The following is a 21433-nucleotide window of genomic DNA, read 5'->3' as shown; positions in this document are numbered from 1 at the left end:
TTTCGAAAATGCTAGCATTGTGTGGTTATAGAGCACCAGCCCCTAGCCTTTGTGCCCTAAGACATGGCTAGTGTTCTATGGCTATGTACTACAAGCATCTTATTTTACTAAATGTAAATATATCCTGAAAATGGCAGAATACAAACAAAGTGCTTTAATCACCTACTATCTAGAATTTTCTACACACTGAACCAATTTCAAAGTCCCTTCAAATTCTGGAATTTTACTATACTTAAATAATGCATGGAAAAACATATCTGGAATCATAGTTAAGCACACTGAGATTGTAAAATAAAGTAGCAATGCATGCTGGACAACATTCATACAGTAGATATTTTTATCTAACAATACAAAAACTCACCTTCCTCTTGGTATTAACTATCACTAAACTCCAGCAACTAGCAGATGTTTGCAATAATTAGCAAGTTTTTATGTGCTAATAGTTTCTAAATGACAACAGCTAAGTAAACAAGACATTAAATTGAGTTTAATATTGCTAAAATACTACAAAGGAGTCTCAGCTATATATGTAACATTCAATTATATACCATGGGCCAAATATTTAATGATAAATAAAAGATAAATGACTCCTAAAACCAAAAATAATCCATATAGTTTATCTGGGAATGAGAAAAAAACAGATAAATACTGTATACACAAAATTGGATACTCAAATTTATAGGCAACTTTCAAAGATAATTTTGACTGTATTTGGGTTTCATTATACAGTGGATTAAAATTTAACTGTGAGCAAGATGGAACTTCAATATATAACACAGAACGCTTATCTATAAAAAATAATGTTTTGAATCCTTGTTCAAGGCCTGTTTTCTTTTCTGTAAAATGGGAACCCTGAGAATAGTGATGGTTAATTTTATGTTCCAACTTAGCTGGACTACAGTGCCAGATATTTGATCAAACATTGGTGTAGATGGTTCTGTGATTGATTGACTGATGGACTGATTGTTCAGTTTTGATGAGACTAACATTTAAATCACTGGCTTTGAGTAAAGTACATTAACCTTCATAATGTGGATAGACATCTGCTGCCAGCAGTCTGCTTTTGGACTCAAACTGCAATTCCTCCTGTGTCTCCAGTCTGCTGGCCTATCCCATCAGATTTTGGATTCGTCATGCCTCTGTAAGCACGTGAGCCAATTTCATAAAATCTCTATATATTTACTAGGTATCTATCTATATATACATTTTATTGCCTCTATTTCCCTGGCTAATACAATATTCAACAGGATTATTGTGGAGATTAAAAAAGAGAATGTATTTAATCTTCACAATACCTGAAATATGAGATAGTGCTAGATAAATCATTGCTATGGTCTACCAAAGGTCTAATATTGTTCTTATAGCCTTGATTCCAGTGGTTGTTTCTTTTAGGTCAGATCTACTCTATAGTTGAAACTAAACCCCAGGCATTCAAATACTTCCTGGAAATCTATCTTCCTCCTTCCTGTCTCAGACTCCAAACATGTTAGAAGAAAAAATGAGCTTCAGCTCTGTAATAATTACTGGTCCTCAACACTCTTATGGCTCAATATTAGTACCTGATAACTGACCTGTTTGAATACCTGCATTGAGCCACCTTCTGAATTAAGTTGGACTTCCAAGTTGTTTATGAGTTGATCCATATCTGGAAAAAATACAAGGGAAAGATAACTTTTAGAACAAGACCTAACCCACTCTGAACATACAGTATGCCACTTATCCTTGGTTACCCTTATATGTGTTCTGAGAATACACTTTTTCAGGATTTAATAGATACTTAGAGAGAAGTCATTAAAACATTTAGATTTATTATACTCATCAAGATAGCCCTGACGTGTCCCCAACATATTAGACTCCCACTTGCCCCAAAATCTGCATACAGGTAATCTGTTTCTTCCAACCTCTCCAACCAGTTCAACTTCATAGGAATATCAGCATAACTACATAATTTCCAGAATCCTCTCCTCCTGATCCAGTTCCTATTCTCCTGAGTTCTAAGCTCCTGTATGGATATTCACCCAATTAAAATATCTATACATTGGGATTAAATATTCTCCAGAGAAGTATTTTATCTGTTTACCTCTCTTAAATGTGCAAATGGGGAGGGGGGGCTAATAAAAACTAGTCTTCCCTTTCCTCTTTAGATATCTATTCCTTTTATGAAATGAGAGAGTTGGTAGCCTCATTCAGCTGCCTTGAAACATCACAATTTTTCCTAAAGCACCTATCAAGTTCTCTTCTTCAACTAGATTTTCTTTGATCTGTATATAGTCCAATCTCCCTAGAGAGAAAAACACGGTAAGGAAGCCAAATCCACAACTCACTTATGACTTGATCAGTGAGATATAAGATCACATTAAGTGTTCCCAAGTCAATTACAATTATTTCCCTCGCCTATGACCTGATTACATTTCAAAAGTTCATAAATCTTAATTGTTTGGGATGTCAAATACACAAAAGTATTAATTTTAAAGGTCACATCACAATAGCCTTTTAAAACATAATTCAGTTAAATACAACAAATACACAATCAACAAGGATACAAAATTATAATATTATAACACAAAAATGTAAAGGAGGAACCTGAAAACAATTATTTCATTTGTTGAATGTCAAGAATTGAGAAAATCATCCCTAATTAGAGCAGAAACATACAAGGAAACTTAACATTTTATTTTATTTTTATATTTATTTTTTAGTTTTCAGTAGACACAACAACTTTATTTTTATGTGGTACTGAGGATCGAACCCAGCACCCCGCGCATGCCAGGCGAGCATCCCCAGCCCCGGAAACTTAACGTTTTAAAGCACCATATGTCCAATTTTATTTAAAAATTCATGACATCTTTGATGCAGGTATATGAGAACTGTACACATAACCTCCATTCATTCACCAAACATAGATACTGTGTGTCCAAGGCTGTACTAGGAACATTACTATGATTTTGGGCTCTGGGCCAACCAGACATGTGGAGAGCCAGAAAAATGTAGCAGAATCCTGTCCTGGTAGTCTGATGCACAAGAACCATTTCACAATTTTGACAAGGCCTTTTTTAAAAAAAAAAAAAAAAAATTCAACTCATCTGTCTAGAATGAAAGGATTTTGAACTATCTTCTGCATAGCCCTAAGGCTTCTATGGAACTTCTCAGGGGTGGTATAATGGAGAAAGAAGTATAGCAAAAAATGAGAAAGAATAAGAACAGTTGAGTCCAGAACTCAGAAAAATTATAATTTCCAAAATAATTTGAGCTCCTTGCTTTTTCCACTAATATATTCCAAGGACCTAGAATATTGCCTGATGCATGTTAGATGTTCAATAAATTTATGAATGTTTTTGATGATAATGATAGGAAAAAGGCAAGGAAATATGTTTTCTCAAGCACAGGAATTGGAAAACAGTAGGACAGAATGAAAGAAAATTAGAGAGGGCATATAAGAGAGATGCCTGTTGAATGATTAACTACAAAATAAGAGGTGTCAGAGAGGACAGCAAAGCATTTTCTGATTCCTGGAATGGGAAAATGGAGTGTGATGATAGAAAAACAGTGTTAGGTCAGATAATTCTTATATAGTCTACATTGTTTGAGGGAAACAAAAAAGCTGGAACTTGCTTTGTTGTTACCAGGAAAATTTATAGGAGAATGTGGAGAGAATTCAGTTATCCCCCTGAAGTCACAACACCTTGACTAAGCCTCATTTTTCTAGCCAGGACAATTTACAAGAGCCATGTTCTATCTGGTTTTCTTTAATTCCTATGGATTAAGAGAAAACAGGACTGAGGAAGAAGAATGACATTGAAAAACTATTTAGCCTCAATGAAGCTCGTTTTCTTTACCTGCCAAGAATGGGGAAAAATCATATTGTCTTTAAGTACATATAACTGCACTCAAAACAATTCTTGGCATATAAAAAAGTCCTTATTAACCACTCTCATCACCATCACCACAACCATTACTATCATTATTGTTTATTTTGGTGCTGGGGATTGAACTCAGGGCCTTGTGCATGCTAGGCAAGCACTCAGCTCCTGAATTTACAATCTCCAGCCCTCCTTATTATTGATGGTCAGAATCTTGAGCTGTGGCTCAGAATATCTCCTAGGTATCCAACAGGTCCTTTATACTCAATAAGCTCACAAAATGCTCATTTATTTTTACATATTTTATTTCTAGCATCATCATCAAGCTAATCTATCAAGCTAAAAATCTGAGGGTCACTCAACTTTGATCTCTCTCTCTCTCTCGCTCTCTCTCTCTCGCTTCAACTGGTCATCAGCCACAACAAATTCTACTCCAGAAATACCTCTTAAACCTGGATCTTCATCATTTGCCAGCCACTTCTCCTTCTCGTACACTCCATATTGTTACTGAAGTGTGATAAAATGTGTGGGTTCTGGAGTGAGTGCCTGAGGTCAAATTCTGGTACTGAGACTTCTTAATAGTAAGACATTAGGCAAAGTTTCCCAGCTCTCTGTGTCTGTTTTCTCATCTGTAAAATGGGAATAATATTAGTTCATAGAGTTGTTGTGAGGATTTGTAAAATGGGAATAATAATAGTTCACAGAGTTGTTGTGATTTATAAAGTTAGTAAGTGTTCAAGTGCTTACAACAGAACCTGGCACAAAGAAGTATTATCTCTTTTTCTGAATACCGGGTAAGCTCATCCATAGTTACCTACTTTTATTCCTCTCTCTTTTAGCAGAGTATCTCCTACATACTATGACCTAATGTCTGGTGAGTAAATGAATATATGACCATGGGAATAAGCAAAGATAGAGCCACATCCAGAACCACAGCTGCTTATCTCCTAAAGCTTTAATATCTAAAAATATCTAAAAAATATTTTTTAAAAAATATCTCTTGCCATATCTACATTAGAAATATTTTAGTCAAATGGCAAAGGGAATAGATGACAAATAGGAATGTCTCAGCCATTTCTGGTTGGAGCCCACTGAATCAAAGAATAAATAGCCAAATGTCATCAAATGAATAGCCAAATAGTCATTAGATAATTCTCATCTATATTCTACATGTCGGTAGGAGTGACTACAGAAAAAGTTTTTGGGAAGATGTAAAAACTTCCCTTTTAAAAATTTTGTATCTTCAATGTTTAGTCAGGTAAAATTTAAAAATAAGGAATTAGGGCCCACTGAAGGTTTTTTAAAAAGCTGTTTTTGAAAAAGAGGGCTTTATAAACCTCTTACTTTATAGAGTCAGGATTGCTTCTCTAAGTATCTAGGAGAGACCAGACAGAAGCACAGAAGCTGTCAGTGAGGGAAGTAGTGAGAAAATATGCAAAGGAAGTTATAGTACGTATGGTCTGGACCATTCAGATGTGAATCACCCAGGCAGGAGGGCATCAAAAATGAAAATTACATACTTAAGGTAACTGTAATTCTGCTTGGTTTGGCTCTTGAAGCCTTTGGGTTTAGAAGCTATATTTCCTGGTCTTTCTTCTAGGGGCAGAAGGAAATAAAGGAGAATTGAGCCACATCTCCAGTGGTCAATGTCTCCCATATGTAGGACAGAAGACCATGGGCACAGAAAGTTGATAAGATTATGTACTTCTGTCATGTTCCAAAGTGTATTTTTTTTTACCCAACTGGCATTTCCTATAATGATCTGCTTGTTTTATGAAAGTAAACAGTGCCTCCAAGGGATAGGAGGAGATGGCTCACTAAGAAGACCACATCCTACCCTTTGGCCAACCTTGGAAGAGGAAAAATGCTTAGAGATGAAATAAGAACTTTAAGGAGGGAAGCAAAGCAGAGTTTTTAGAGCCTATAACTAAAAAGAAATAGGGAATAGTATACACATTTAAGAAGGGACTTAGTGCCTTAAGAGAATAGAGACTTTGGGCAATACAAATAATAATCCCTCTTCTGTATCTGCACAGCTTTACAACAGGGAAAGAGATAGCATTCATATAATTCCCATTTCACAGATCACTGATTTGGAGGCTCAATGACACACAGTTTAGAAGTCCTGGAATCAGAACTGAAACTTTTATCCTCTTAGTGCCTTCTCACTACTTTTGAATACCTCAAATCTGGTGAGTACATTCTTCATGAAAAACTGTCTGCTAAAAGATCAAGTTTGAAGACAACAAAATAATCACTTAGGAGGACCTTATACAGATATTCACCTACAACCTCTGAACATAAAAAATACTGAAACTATTAAAATATGAGAAACAATCTTTTAGTGTTTTGAGATTATGGATCATTTTTTGAAAAGTGTTACCTATATTTTTATTATTAGAAAAAAATAATTAAAGGACTAGAGTACACATATATTTTAGATGGTTTATTATATATCTTCTAGGGGAATAGAAAGTAGTGTTAGGATGGGTCTTTACAAAAACCTTCAGGATTAAAGTTACTCGGTATCATGACATTAACAATGGAATGGTGATAAAAAGCTCTATAATAGTCTGTATTCCCCAAGTACTTACTATGTGTCAGGTACTGTGAAAATAATATTATCACATTTACTCCTCACAATCCTTGTAGTGAGTACTATTATTTCCCTATTTTATTTTTTGCAGTGCTAGGGATCAAATCCAGGGCCACAGGCATGCTAGGCCAGCACTCTACCACTGAGCCACACCCCATTCCTCCCCATTTTAAAAATGAGCAGAGAGAGATGAAGTGGTTTATCCCCAAATCACCCACCTAGGAATGGCAGAAAGGGGATTTGAATTTCAACAGCCTGGAGCTATAATACAGCCATAATAAAGTTATAATGCATCTTGATCTGGAGGCAAATGTTTCCCCAACTTCTGCTTGAAGCAGGTCCCATAACAGAGGGTAAATGGTTGCTAGAAACAAACTACCCAATAAAAGGAGATTGCAAGATCCTCTAATTTATCCTATTTCCTTCAAACAGCCTCACATCTATCACTTTGGACATTATCAGAAAACTCAATCTCAAAGAAATCCCAACAGTAGTATCTCAGTGGACAAATCCTTATAACTTTCCTATGGAAAGATTTCAATATACACAAAAGCTGGAGGGTTTCTGAAGTACTTAGTCCAAACACGCAGCAGGTACTCAGAAGTGACCTTAAGACAGAAAACCCCTATAACTTGCATTTCCTGCTACTTAGAATGAGATAAAAGAAAATATGTGTGTCGGGGGCAACTGGGATGGTAAAAAGAATAGAAGTTTAAGAGGAAAGAACACATTACCACAAAAATGAGTACAGTCTGACAGCACATACCATGTGTGAATTTCAGTGACAGAAAGAATGAAATTGAATATTACACCATCACAACAGTTAGTCAAGTTTGAAGTAGTGAAGTAGTGTGAGGTAATGAAAAGATAAGGTGATAAGATACACCAGAACAACATTTGGATCTGTTACTTGCCTATAAGATGTATTGGAAAACCTCTCCATGATTAAAAAAATACACATTTTTAAAGTGCAAAAAAAAAAAAAAAGATACACCAGAACAAAGCTGGATGATTTTGTGCAAGTCATTTGATCTTTCTATGCCTCAGTTTCTCATACACAAAATGGAAATACATCCTCTCATTTGGTTGCCAAGCAGATAAATCATGGTAACACATATAATAATTTGTTTGTAAGACATAATTGTAAGATCTCAATGTAATTTTTAGGATGATTTCTGTCAGAAAAATCACAAAATAAAGTACAAAAATAAAGTCATGTTTTAAAGATCCAAATCAGTTAGAGTAACAATTCATATCTTATTATTTTTGATATATTTATCTCTATTTCCTATGACTTCATATTCTATAGTATCACCTGCATGGCATATAATGCTTTCACATATTTGTCCTCTCCTCAGATGCTGATGTTAAGCCCAATTTTCTTTACTACAAGAAATAAAACAAATATGTATGACTGATAAATCACCTTGAAATGTGCTAGGGAGTCCTCATTCTGAAAAAAATAAAAGCTAAAGAGAATGATGATAAACTTCCATATGAGTTTTGGTTCTAGTTTAATCACCAAATTGTTAGGTGACCTTGGGCAAGTCCTATCACTTAATGTGGAAAGTGGAAATAACTTCTTCTCACTTACATCACAGGATCCTTGTGAGGATGACCTGAAAGAACAGATTTTTAAAAATTGCACAAATGTAACCTCAGATTTCTAGAATTAGTCCCTCTGTCCTCAAAAACACCATCAAACAAGTACATTTATGTTCAAATAATAATCTTACATGCAATACCCTTGGTGGAAATTTATTTATTTATTTATTTATTTATTTATTGGTAGTGGGGATTGAACCCAGCTGTGCTTAACCACTAAGTCACATCCCCACCCTTTTTATTTTTTATTTGGAGACAGGTATTGTTAAGTTGCTTAGGGCCTCACTAAATTGCTGAGGCTCGCCTCCAACTTGTAAACCTTCTGCCTCAGCCTCCTGAGTCACTGGGATTACAGGTGTGCACCACCACACTCAGCCAGTGGTAGAATTTATAATAAAAGTGCTCTAGTTAAAGAAGGCAGTGTGAAATAAAGGGAAAATAATTTAACTAGGAGCTGGTAGACTTGGATTCTAGACCAAGCTCCACTGTTACCTGTTACTCAAAATGTTATTGAAACTACTTTCTTTTTCAGGCCACTTCCAGTTATAATATTCAAAAATAAATAAATAAATAAATAAAATTTCACCAGGGTATTGCATGATAAAGTCCATAGATGGAAAATCCATAATAATCATCCAAGTTTCTGCTGAGCCAGTGAGGTTGATGTCAAGAAAAACAATTAAATTCCCTACAAACCACTACATAAAACTTGAGTTTCATTCCAATGGCATTAAAATTATTATGCATAATTTCAAATACATACAAATGTAGAGACAGACTCATATGTGTCTATTCCCAGCTTCAAATATATTCAATTAAAGGCAAATCTTATTTTATTTGTACTCCAAATTACTTGCCCCACCTCAGTGGATATTTTTAGGTAAATCCTAGAAACTATAACATTTCATTCCTATGGTATTTCTAACAGGGGATATTTAATCTTCACAATTGTCTGTGAGATAGCTACTATTGTTGATCTCATTTTCCACATGAGGAAATAAAAGGTCAGAGAGACTAAGTAATACCAAAGTCATAATAAATTGGTTAGTAACTGAAGTCACAGAATTGGTTCTCATCAAGATGTTATAAATTAAAATATAATTAGCTGAAAAATTTTCAAATACAGAAATTTCATTTAAAAAGAAAATCTATTTCTTTTTTTTTTTTAATTTTTTTTATTGGTTGTTCAAAACATTATAAAGCTCTTGACATATCATATTTCATACATTAGATTCCAGTTGGTTATGAACTCCCAATTTTACCCCAAATACAGATTGCAGAATCACATCGGTTACACATCCACATTTTTACATAATGCCCTATTAGTAACTGTTGTATTCTGCTACCTTTCCTATCCTCTACCATCCCCCCTCCCTCCCCTCCCATCTTCTCTCTCTACCCCATCCACTGTAATTCATATCTCTCCTTGTTTATTTTCCCATTCCCCTCACAACCTCTTATATGTAATTTTGTATAACAATGAGGGTCTCCCTCCATTACCATGCAATTTCCCTTTTCTCTCCCTTTCCATCCCACCTCATGTATCTGTTTAATGTTAATCTTTTCATCCTGCTCTTCCTCCCTGCTCTGTTCTTAGTTGCTCTCATTATATCAAAGAAGACATTTGGTATTTGTTTTTTAGGGATTGGCTAGCTTCACTAAGCATAATCTGCTCTAGTGCCATCCATTTCCCTGCAAATTCTATGATTTTGTCATTTTTTAGTGCTGCGTAATACTCCATGGTGTATAAATGCCACATTTTTTTTATCCATTCATCTATTGAAGGGCATCTGGGTTGGTTCCACAGTCTAGCAATTGTGAATTGTGCTGCTATGAACATCGATGTAGCAGTATCCCTGTAGTACGCTCTTTTAAGGTCTTCTGGGAAAAGTCCAAGAAGGGCAATAGCTGGGTCAAATGGTGGTTCCATTCCCAGCTTTCCCAGGAGTCTCCATACTGTTTTCCAGATTGGCCGCACCAGTTTGCAGTCCCACCAGCAATGTACAAGAGTACCCTTTTCCCCACATCCTCGCCAGCACTTGTTGTTGTTTGACTTCATAATGGCTGCCAATCTTACTGGAGTGAGATGGTATCTTAGGGTGGTTTTGATTTGCATTTCTCTGACTGCTAGAGATGGTGAGCATTTTTTCATGTACTTGTTGATTGATTGTATGTCCTCCTCTGAGAAGTGTCTGTTCAGGTCTTTGGCCCATTTGTTGATTGGGTTATTTGTTTTCTTATTGTTTAATTTTTTGAGTTCTTTGTATACTCTGGATATTAGGGCTCTATCTGAAGTGTGAGGAGTAAAAATTTGTTCCCATGATGTAGGCTCCCTATTTACCTCTTTTATTGTTTCTCTTGCTGAGAGAAAACTTTTCAGTTTAAGTAAGTCCCATTTGTTGATTTTTGTTATCAACTTTTGTGCTATGGGTGTCCTATTAAGGAATTTGGAGCCCGACCCTACAATATGTAGATCGGAGCCAACTTTTTCTTCTATCAGACGCAGAGTCTCTGATTTGATATCTAGCTCCTTGATCCACTTTGAGTTAACTTTTGTGCATGGCGAGAGGAGGGGATTCAGTTTCATTTTGTTGCATATGGATTTCCAGTTTTCCCAGCACCATTTGTTGAAGATGCTATCCTCCCTCCATTGCATGCTTTTAGCTCCTTTATCAAATATAAGTTGATTTTCTGAACACTTGACAGATCTTACAACATGGAGTATACATTGAAAAAATATTTGGAGATGATCAGTGGCTGCTCCCTTTAGACATGGCATTCCTCTCTTTTTACTGGGTCTTGCTGAGATTTGAGCTTGAGATTCCAGGTTCATGTGATAAAATAAAACTAGGCATAAAGATAGCAGTCAAACTTTACAAGAAAAAGGCTGGAAACTGTGGCACACACATGTAATCCCAGCCACTCAGGAGGCTATGGAAGCAGAATCACCAGTGCCAGAACATCCTGCACAAATTAGTGAGACTCTGTCTCAAAAAAAATTGTCTAGGGATTTAGCTCGGTGTCAGAGTGCTTGCCTATCATGCCCAAAGCCCTGGGTTCTATTCCTCGTACCCTCAAAAAATGCATTAAAAGAAGCCAGGCATGGTGGCACACGCCTGTAATCCCAGCCGTTTGGGAGGCTGAGACAGGAGAATTTCAAGTTCAAAGTCAGCCTCAGCAACTTAGTGAGCCCCTAAGCAGCTCAGCAAGACCCTGACTCTAAATAAAATACAAAAAAAGGCTGGGGATGTGGCTCAATGTTTAAGTGCCCCTGGGTTCAATGCCCGTACGAAGAAAAAAAAAAAAAAAGCATTAGAAAGTAATGGACGCTGTTTCAGTGAATTGTAACTTGAAGTTATGAGCCTTTGAAGCTATGAGAGATGACTGAAAATGGAACAGTCAGAAAAAAAAAATCCCCAAAGAATTGTTTGTTATGAAGTGGAGCTTGAAGAATAAGAAGAGTCCTAAAGGGAATTCAAATGAGAGAAAAAGTAGATTATAAACTCTATGAAGACAAAGAGTCCCACTTAAAATTATTCACCAGTATAACCCCAGCTTTTAGCATGATACCTAGAATTTTGTAGGTGTCTAGTAAAATGACTGGGCAAAGAAAAGAGGAATAATTTTTTAAAATGTGTTTTAAGGACAATATCCTGGCAATAATCCTCAGAGAATGAAGAGGAGGAAGAATCAATGCAAAACTAGAAGCTAATAGAATATTCTATTTATTTTATGGTAAGAACTTGCAAAATTGCCACAAATTCAATACCTAGAATGGCCAGACAGTTTAAGGTCACCTAGGCCAGATGAGGAACACAATGAACAGATAATATATGTCCTGTCTAAAAGGGGTAGAGGGAGCAGTTCATAAACTCTAGGCAATTTTTGCCAGGAGCGAATACTGGTTAGTATCTTCTGATTATTCTGGAAAATCTTGAATTCTAGAATTTTAAAGTAAAATCTTATTCTGAAATGTTGGCAGTCAACCAATTTTTAAAAGTCTGAGACTAGGAGAATTGACATTCTGCTATGTTAACACTTTTACCCTCAATGTGAATGTATTTGGAGACAGGGCCTTTATGGAAGTTATTAAGGTTAAAGGAAGTCATAAGGGTAGGGTTCTAATCTTATAGAATTAGTGTCTTTATAAGAAGAAACACCATAGAGTTTTCTTTCTCTCTCTCTCTCTCCTTGCATAAAGGTCACGTGAGTATGTAGCAAGAAGGCAGCTATGTAGACAAGGAAAAGAACTCTCAAAAGAATATGAACATACTGGCATCTTGATCTAATATTTCTAGATTCCAGAATGTCAAAAAATTAAATTTCTGTTGTTTAGCAGACTCAGTCAGTGATATCTTGTTATGACAGCCCTATTCCTCTCATATAGAACTTACAAAGTTGTTATTGCTATTACAACATTGCAAAAGTTTGGAAAGAGCCTGTCAATCCATAGAAAACTGTTTAAATACACCATGGTTCATCCATATAGTGAAAAACTATGCAGACACACAAAAGAATGAGACATATTCTATGTATTATATGGAAAGATCTCAAGTATATTTTAAGTAGACAAAACAAGTTGTGGAACAATGTGTAGAATGTGTTTCCATTTGTGTATAAAAGGGAAGTGGGAGTATACATATTTATTATCTGACCTACGTTAAATATCCATGAAAATTCTCCTTATGAATTGATAGCTGTAGTTAACTCTAGTGAGGCAAAAATGGGTGGCTAGAAGACAGGAATAGGGGAGAGAGTCCACTGTACAGTTTTGTGTATGTTGGATTTTAAGCTCTGTGGAATGCATTACCACACCTAGAATAGATTTTTTATTTTTTGGTAGTGGGAATTGAACCCAGGGTGCTCAACCACTGAGCCACATCCCCAGACCTTTTTTTAACACTTATTTTTTAGTTGTAGGTGGACATAATACCTTTTATTTTATTTTTATGTGTTGCTGAAAATTGAACCCAGTGCCTCAGGCTTGCTAGGCCAGTGCTCTTCCCATGAGCCACAACCCCAGCCCCATCCCTAGCCCTTTTTATTTTGAAACAGCGCCTTGCTATGTTGCTTGGGGCCCTGCTAAATTGCCGAGGAAGGCTTTGAACTTGCAATCCTTCTGCCTCAGCCTCCTGAGTTGCTGGGATTACAGTCATGCATCACCAAGCCTAGATAAAATATATTTATAAATGAGTTTTCAAATTTTAGGGGAAACATACATGTGAGCTGTATTTGATCCATAGGCTAATTTTATTTTTTGCACTGCTTGCCTAAATTCAGGGGGTGGCAGTTAGAAGAAAAAAGGAAAGTATGTACTAATGCCAGATACAAAGAGAAAAAAAAAAAGCCTTTGGCACCTAGGTAGATGAGGAATCAGAGAAAGAAGGAAAAGTCTGATGCCAGCATTTTGAGCATCAGTTATAAGAACCGTAACAACTACATTTTCTCACCGCTTACTATGTTTTCATGCATTCTTCTGTTTAACAAAATTAACATATTTATTTCTCACTGCCACTCCATGAATTAGTTTCTATTATTATTCTCAATATACAGATGAGAACAAGTACAAAGTTTAATTAAGTTTCCCAAGATTTATGATAAGGATGTAATGTAACTTTCTTAACCAGGGAAGTGGAAAGGAGAAGTCTTGAATGATGGATGGATAAGAGTCTGGGGCAGCTGGGCATAGTAGCGCACACCTGTAATCCCAGTAGCTCAGGAGGCGGAGACAGGAGGATTGTGAGTTCAAAGCCAGCCTCAGCAACAGCAAGGCGCTAAGTAACTCGGTGAGACCCTGTCTCTAAATAAAATACAAAATAGGGCTGGGGATGTGGCTCAGTGGTTGAGTGTCCCTGAGTTCAATCCCCAGTACCAAAATAAAATAAATAAAATAAAAATCCCAGAGTTTGATTTGCCCACATTTATATATCCAATTCATTTAAATACACAGACAATATCTTTTAGTATATTACATACAGCATCTATGTTCCAAACATTTATATCCAACTTCCTGTCCCATCAATCTATATTCCTCTCCTGCAAACACACAGAAATATTTAAATAAAACAAAATAAAAATGATGAGACCTTCCACTTATGAAATTTGTATTACATGTCAGGCACTGAGTCCAATGCTTTACTTACATTATTTATAATCACAAATTATAATATAATTTTAGAGATGATAATGAGAGACTAGATAATGAAGCTAAGTTGGGGATAATCAATAGATTGGAAATGTGAATTGTAGGTATAATGCCTAAATCAAAAACATTAGTGTATACACTCTACTTAGCAATTAGATGGCAAGTGTACTAGATGATCATTTTGGTCAATCATCTCAATCAAGTTTTCCTTCATTTACAAAAAAAAATGGCATTTTAGAACTAGACCTTAGACAATAATCTACAAAATATGTACAAAGCATTTACAAGGGAAAGGTGATTAGCTAAGTATTATAAAGATACAATGACATTACCCGTCACTGAGTGCCTTGGCAGTCGGAAAAAGGGGTAAGGGCTTAGATATGTAATGCAGGACAAAGAGTAATGCGGTTTCCAGAAAATGCAGGAAAAGTAATATGGAACCTCAAAAGAGCATTTCTAGATGCAAGAATCATAGAAATGGCATTTAAGTTGGGATTAATGATGGAGGAATACTATAAATACTGTTCAGGAAAAATCATGAAAATAAGTACATTATAAGGCCTTTTATTTGTGGTATCAATGAAACAGAACATACAAGGACATCTAAAGAATAGCTGAGGAGATTTAAAAAAGACATGCTGTGGGAGGCCAGGGCAAAGGTAGAATTTAAGGGAAGATTCAGGTTTGGATGGGAGGATAAAGAAGACATTCAAGACAAAAAAAATAGGAAATTAAGTTTTTAAAAAAATTTCTCAGTGCCTAACACATAGTATGTCAATATACATTTACTAAATAAATTATGTATCCAAAGGCAATCTTGTCTTCATTTAACCAACTAAATGAGGCCATACAGTGTAACTGACTCAGGGCAAATGTGAACATATAAGTGAATCAAATAATAATAGAGCCTCTGCCAGAAAGAAGAAGAATGAATGGTTGATATTCCCCATCATCAAAGACAATCTGGAAGGATGAACAACTTGACTGGGCTTGATATATTGGTTACTAGAATTCAGATATCGGAACCACTAAGAACTCCATCTCTAAAATTCATATACTAGCCCAGCATGGTAGTGCATACTGAGGTAGAAGGTTTGCAAGTTGGAGGCCAGCCTCAGCAACTGAGCCAGACCCCATCTCAAAATAAAAAATAAAAAGGTTTGGGAATATAGCTTAGTAATAGAACACCTGGGTTCAATCCCCAGTATTTCCCCCATCAAAATGAATATACTAGAACAATGAGAGTGAAGGTGATGACCTAGTTGATGTTTTTCCCCCAATGTTTCTGTTACTCCTAATGTTCTTTCTATTGTAACCTGAATGCCTAAGCAAAAGGGACCTATAGTTCCCTAGTGCTATGAAAGTAGAGACATGAGTTTTATCTTGAGAATTGACTAGACAGATGCATTTGTTGCTTTTACTTTTAAAGTTATATTTCTGCCCTTCTTATGTTTTCTGCCTGCCTGTTCCCTAAGCTAACCTGAAGACACTGTTCCCAGTCTATTCTCTTTGTCCCCAACCTTTACCAAAGATCAACGACTTTCAGTAAGGGTTTCCCCCAAACTTTAAAGAGTAGGATGAGGTCATTTATGTGTCACTGGTTTTTGTTGTCCAAAGGTCCCATTGGCTATATTGTCCTGGTTAAGTTACCCAAAGAATGAGGGGAAAGGCAGTTTAGTGCCCTTTTCTCTTAGAGCTGATAAAGTCCAGTGGGAACAATGTTAAATCAGAAGCAAATAAAACCTATGTTCTAGCCTCAGCCTTTGGACAAGCTAATTCAGTCTTCCTAGGCCTACTTTCAGTTCACCTAGATGGTATTTTAAGGACAGCAAAGTACCAATTCTATCATGAGTGCTCAGAGAAAGAGTACCAAACTGAGTAAGAAAAGTGAAACTAAGATACAACAAGTAGCAGTCTGTGTCACATACAGTATGGTATTTAATTTACCTGAATGTCTTTTGAGATATAATTATTAATCTGCATTCTGTAGAGAAAAGCAATGCCCAGGGTCACACAACAAGTTAGGGGTGGTAGTAGGGTTTCAAAGCAGATATTTCTGTTACTGTCAAACCATCACAGTTTTTGTTAGTTTAAAATTCAGATTTGGCGATTATTCTCTTTTTCCAGCTATTATTACTCTTGCTGACAGATAGGTGCTTAGTATATGTTTTTCTTCACAATGAAGACAATATTAAAGAAATATGACATCGTTTCCTTGGCTACCTGTTTGTGTTTATTTTCCCCAAAATTCTTATGGTAAAACAAAACAAAAACCTACACACATTAAAACGCTCCACCAAGTGGCAGAGCAAGTCCATTAGCTCAAGCAATCGCAGCAATTCGGCCCAATCTTCCACCTACACAGACGAACCAACCGCCTTGGCCACGTCTTAAAGGGCCCGGGCTGGGCCTTAGGCTTGGGCTTCCTCCTCCAACCAAGCTCAGCCCCTCCTTAAAGAACTGGCACGCCCTAAGCAGCTCCTCCCCTGCGGCTCCTTCCAGGGTCTCGCGATTCGTGTCCCTAATAGCCCAGGTTCCCACCTGCCCCCTCCTCCTCCTTTTTAGAAGCATTTCTAGGTACCGGCTAGTGCTTGGCTGCGGGGGGGGGGGGGGAGTTACCTGGTTCGGCTTTCTGAATACTGTTCTGGCTGGCTGCGACTTTGGCTATGTGGGGTTAAGTCTAAGACAAACCTTTACCGCTTAAGGGGGATCTGCGAGCATTGAGCCAGGGTGGACTAAACTAGACAAATCCATCCATTCTTGTCCTCTTTCACTACTTTCACGAAGCCCCCCAAAAATATCTCTTCCCCTTCTTAGCCCCTCTTTGCTCAACGCTTTAGCAAAGTCATTTCCCTTGAGTTTCATTTGATTCCACACAGTGTTCTTACCCTTCCGCTTCCCGCCCCCGCCCCCTCCACTTCTAAAACCCAAAGAGAAGTGGGTGTGTGTAGGGGGGAGGGGTAGAATCTAGACGGAGGAGATGAGAGTGGGTGGGTTCTAATCCCGGAGTCACTTACCGCCCATGTCTCTAGCTGAGGACTCCTGAAGTGTCCGGAGCTCATGCCGTCCTCCAGGAGGTTCATACCCCTGAGCTGATCGCAAGACAGCTGCTCCCCTCACACCCGCCCCTGTCTGACAGCGCGCCAGGCGACTAGCTCTTGCCTTCTCTTTCTCGGCCCCCCACCTCCCCTTTTTCTCTTGGCTGGAAAATGGGGAGGAAGGCGAAAAGGGAGGGAGTCGATTCAGCCCCAGCTGGGCCACCCTTAGAACAAGGGAAACAAAGCTCTCAAGCATCCAACCCAAAAATCAGGCCGGCAGAGCAGACTTTCTAAAAAGAATCCTCCCCCTGCAGCTTTTCCTCGGCTAAAAATAAAGTGGGTTTGCTGGGCCGAAGGGGCCAATGCTAAAGATCCTCCGTTCCCCTTTTACCTCCACCAATTTAGTTCCGGCCAAACCCACTCTCCACCCATCCTCTGAACTCCGCACACCCTTGAAAAGGAGAGGGCCGGAGGTGGAGGCTAAAACAAAACAAAAAAAAAAAAAAAAAAAAAAAAGCCCACCCTAAACCTCAAAACACTACTTGAACACAAAGTTGAGGCGGAGAAGGAATCATTCAAGACAGGAACGTTCCCCACGAGGAGATACCATGAGAGGATCCCTTCACCACCGCGGTTGCCGCCGCACACCCCAGCGCCTTCCTAAAAAGAAAGAAGGGAGGAGAAAATGCCGACGATTGGTCGAAACATATAGAACACCAGCCCAGGGAAGGGGCTTCAGCGAAAAACGGCAGCAACTCTTGCGGGTCTTCTGGGGCGGGGTTTCTTGGAGGCACCTAGCTGCACCACTGGGGACCTCGAGCCCCACACGGGTCAGAACCTGAAGTGCTCTCTGGGCAACCTGAGTGGGTGGAGTGATTCCGTCTTTCTCCGCCCGGCTAGGCCCAGAAGAGAGGTGTGACTATCGTGAGGACTCCACCTAGGGTGGAGTTCCTTAAAAGGGACAAGCGGCCGCTAGAGGAGAGAGCAAAGTAGGAGGAGGTGGAGAAGGGTGGGGCTGAGAAGGCGGAGGGAGAAGGAAGGGGTTGGGGCGGGGCCCTGGGCGGAGAGAACTGGCCTCGCCCCTGGCGGCTGCCTCTCTGTGTCTCCAGCAGCAGCAGGTACAACTCGAATCAATTTCAGTTCCTTATCCGTCCCAGAAAGAAGCTTGTTAACACACTATTCGGTCATTTATCTATTCGCGTTCTGCTAACTCTCAGGGGAGGATGAGGGGTGTAGAGATTGGGGCTGGGGATGCCTAGGAAGAAAGGGAGAGGGAAAGGAGAGATATAAGAAAGCTGGCTTACTTCGCTTAGCATGATATTCTCCATTAAAGAAAAGAAAAGAAAACTGGCAACTGGAAGCGATATTTACCCTCCTAGCTCTCCATGGTAACGTGTGACACCAGCAAGGACAGTGAGGTCACAGTGCCTTCTCAGGGAGGATGCTAAGAGGAAAGGAGATTGGAGCTGGTTGCATATCTATCTAGTAACAGAGGAGGGAAGGAGGTGAAGGTAAAGGAGAGGATGGGTAAGAAGAATTGCAAATACTGTGTGGCCCAGCTGGGAGACTTAAGAAAGGCGTTCTCAGTCTCCCAGATACCAGATCTCTAAGAATAGTGTTCTCAACCCCCTGGGACCGCCTCTCAGCTAGGCATTGGCGAAGATCCCTGTAGAGCTGCATCCATAGGATAGGAGCCACATTTCCAGGATTTCTTTGCCCTTGCCTGAAAGTCCTTCTCTAGTTAATTTTAATGGGAGGTCAGGAAGTAACAAGCAACCACAGCCCCTTTTCAGTGGCTCTTGCCTACCACAATTCTTCTAAAGAGGAGGAAAGAGAAGAGAGACAAGAAACAAAGCAGAGGAAGGGAGGGAGCAGCAAGGAAAGAGAAATAATAATAGTTGCTATGAGTTCAGCACTTAATATGGGCAAGTCACTGGACTAGATGCTTTAACATTCATCATTTCTCTATTTATTCCTGGTAACAACTCTGGAAAGTAGGTACTATTGTACCCTCCATGTCTCCTTTGTTAATATAAGGAAACAGGGTCAAAGCCCAGTACTTCACAACAGGTAGGCCCATTTAACTATTATTTCTGCCTGCATACCTTCTAAGCATCTCATTTTTCATCCTCATCTCCCCAAACATTTTTCTTTCTCTCATAGTTTAGCCACCTAAATGACATCAAGACTGGGGTCTTTTGCTATGGTCTGGCCCCTTTCTACCTTTCCAGCACCAGAGCTTTTACTGCTGTCCTAGGTCTTCCCTGGATTGCAAATCCCTGAGAATCCTGGCCTGTTTCCAACCTTACTTTTTTATTTTTTGAAAATTGTTGCCTTATGGACATACATGATGGTGAGGTCACTGTGGTATACTCATATATGTACATAGGAAAGTTTGGTTAGTTTCATTTGACTGTACTTATCCCTTCTCCTTTCCCTCAATCCCTTTCCTCTATTCCACTGATCTTTCTTCTATTTTGATGGAATCCCCCTTCCTCAGTTTTTTTTCTTTTCCCCTTATTTTGGACTAGCTTCCACATATCAGAGAAGACATTTGACTTTTTACTTTCTGGGTCTGCATTATTTTACATAGCATGATGGTCTCCAGTTCCACCCATTTACTTACTGGCAAATATCATAATTTCATTCTTCTTTATGGCTGAGTAATACTCCATTGTGTATACATACACCACATTTTCTTTATCCATTCGTCTCTTGATGGACATCTAGGTTGGTTCCATAGCTTGGCTATTGGAGTCACTTTACTTTCTGTATCTGAAATGGCCTAAACTCTCTGTCAACCTTCTTAAAAGGACTAACTCAAAGTAGCTTTCCTTCTTATTTATTTCCTTCAGGCAAAACTTCTTCCTCTTTGCCTTCTTCACTCCAAACACATATTTGTTTATATAATTTCTTCCCTTAATAAAGTCTCTGAGGTTAGACACCAGATACTATAATATCTGTAACTTGGATGACAGGCATTATTATGTTTAACAATTATAATAGTTATTGAGCACTAACTATGTGACAAACTCTGTTGTAGAGCTCTTTATGTCTATTAAATCATTAAAAATTCTTCTGATAATCCTGTGAGTAGGGATTACTGAAGGGAAAGTGAGAAACAAGAGCCGGGTAAGTGATAAATGAAAGAGGGAGACCAGGCAGAAATACACATGAGAGTTTATTTGTCAGAGCTGACAAATAAAAGCCATCTCTCTATAGAAGAGAGAGGCAAAATAGGCTTGAGTTCTAGGACTTTTATGGGAGAGGCTCAGGAATCAGAGTGGGTGGGTCCTAATGTGGGCAGTTAAGGGTTGGGTTGGTATGAGGGAGTGATGAGCCTTTTTCAGAAATACCTTTGGGGCCCTTGGGCAGGAAAGCAAAAATTTTTCCCTTAAAATGGCTGTCACTTAAGATGACCATCCAGATGCTAAGCAAGGACCTTATAACTACTATCACCAGTTTATAAAAGAGAAAACCGAGGGACAGAGATTAGAGAACATATATACATATTTGCTGCATGAATGTTCCTGTAGTATGGATTTATAAATAACTCCATATCTTACTATACCATATCTCTCCACCACTACCTGTACCCCTTCCCTGCTTACAAGGTAAATGACAGGGAATCATATAGACATGAGTACAACTCTCTTTAAAAAGAATCACTTCCGGCTGGGGTTGTAGCTCAGTGGTAGAACACTTGCCTAACGTGTTAGGCACTGGGTTTGATTCTCAGCACCACATATAAATAAAATAAAGGTACATTGACAACTAAAATATTTTTTTTTTTAAAAAAAGAATCACTTTATCATTTAGAGCCTTAGTTTCTTAATATATGAAATTTAGGAAGTACTACTCAAGATTTTCACCATTCCAACCAAGGCAATTTTAAGCAACACTGGAAAGAGTTTCAGATTCAAATGTATTAGGTTGTTTATATCATGAATGCATTTTTATGTTGTAAAGATGAAGATGGATAACTATACTAAAAATTTGAAGAGAGTAGCCACTAGAATTCCCGGTCTAGTTTGGCTGTGCCTTAAGGTCACTATGAGTTCCTTATTCAATATGGAAAGGCTGAAGACCTATCCAGCCAGGCATGGTGGTGCACACCTGTAATCCCAGTGACTCAGGAGGCTGAAGTAGGAAGATTGCAAGTTCAAAGTTAGCTTTAGCAACTTAGTGA

General features: G+C 38.2%; 1 protein-coding gene across 8 annotated transcripts in view; it reads right to left on the bottom strand.

Moving 5' to 3' along the window:
- The window catches only part of Klf8 (KLF transcription factor 8), a 275905-nt gene that overhangs the window by 26621 nt on the left and 227851 nt on the right, over positions 1–21433 (bottom strand). For 5 of the 8 annotated variants that reach the window (XM_058572505.1, XM_058572506.1, XM_058572502.1 and 2 more), the window contains one exon: positions 1572–1645. In XM_058572505.1, coding sequence (XP_058428488.1) covers positions 1572–1643 — 72 coding nt within the window. In that variant the 5' untranslated portion in view covers positions 1644–1645. Of the gene's footprint in view, positions 1–1571; positions 1646–9474; positions 11526–17223; positions 18201–21433 lie in introns of those variants that run through there. The other 3 variants (XM_046423948.2, XM_058572501.1, XM_058572507.1) reach the window with 3 other exon arrangements.

This window comes from Marmota monax, unplaced genomic scaffold (genome assembly GCF_021218885.2).
Source record: "Marmota monax isolate L192 unplaced genomic scaffold, Marmota_monax_Labrador192_F-V1.1 WCK01_AAM20220418_F8-fsc00451, whole genome shotgun sequence".
Lineage (NCBI taxonomy): Eukaryota > Metazoa > Chordata > Mammalia > Rodentia > Sciuridae > Marmota > Marmota monax.
This window is presented reverse-complemented; position numbering and strand designations above follow the sequence as displayed.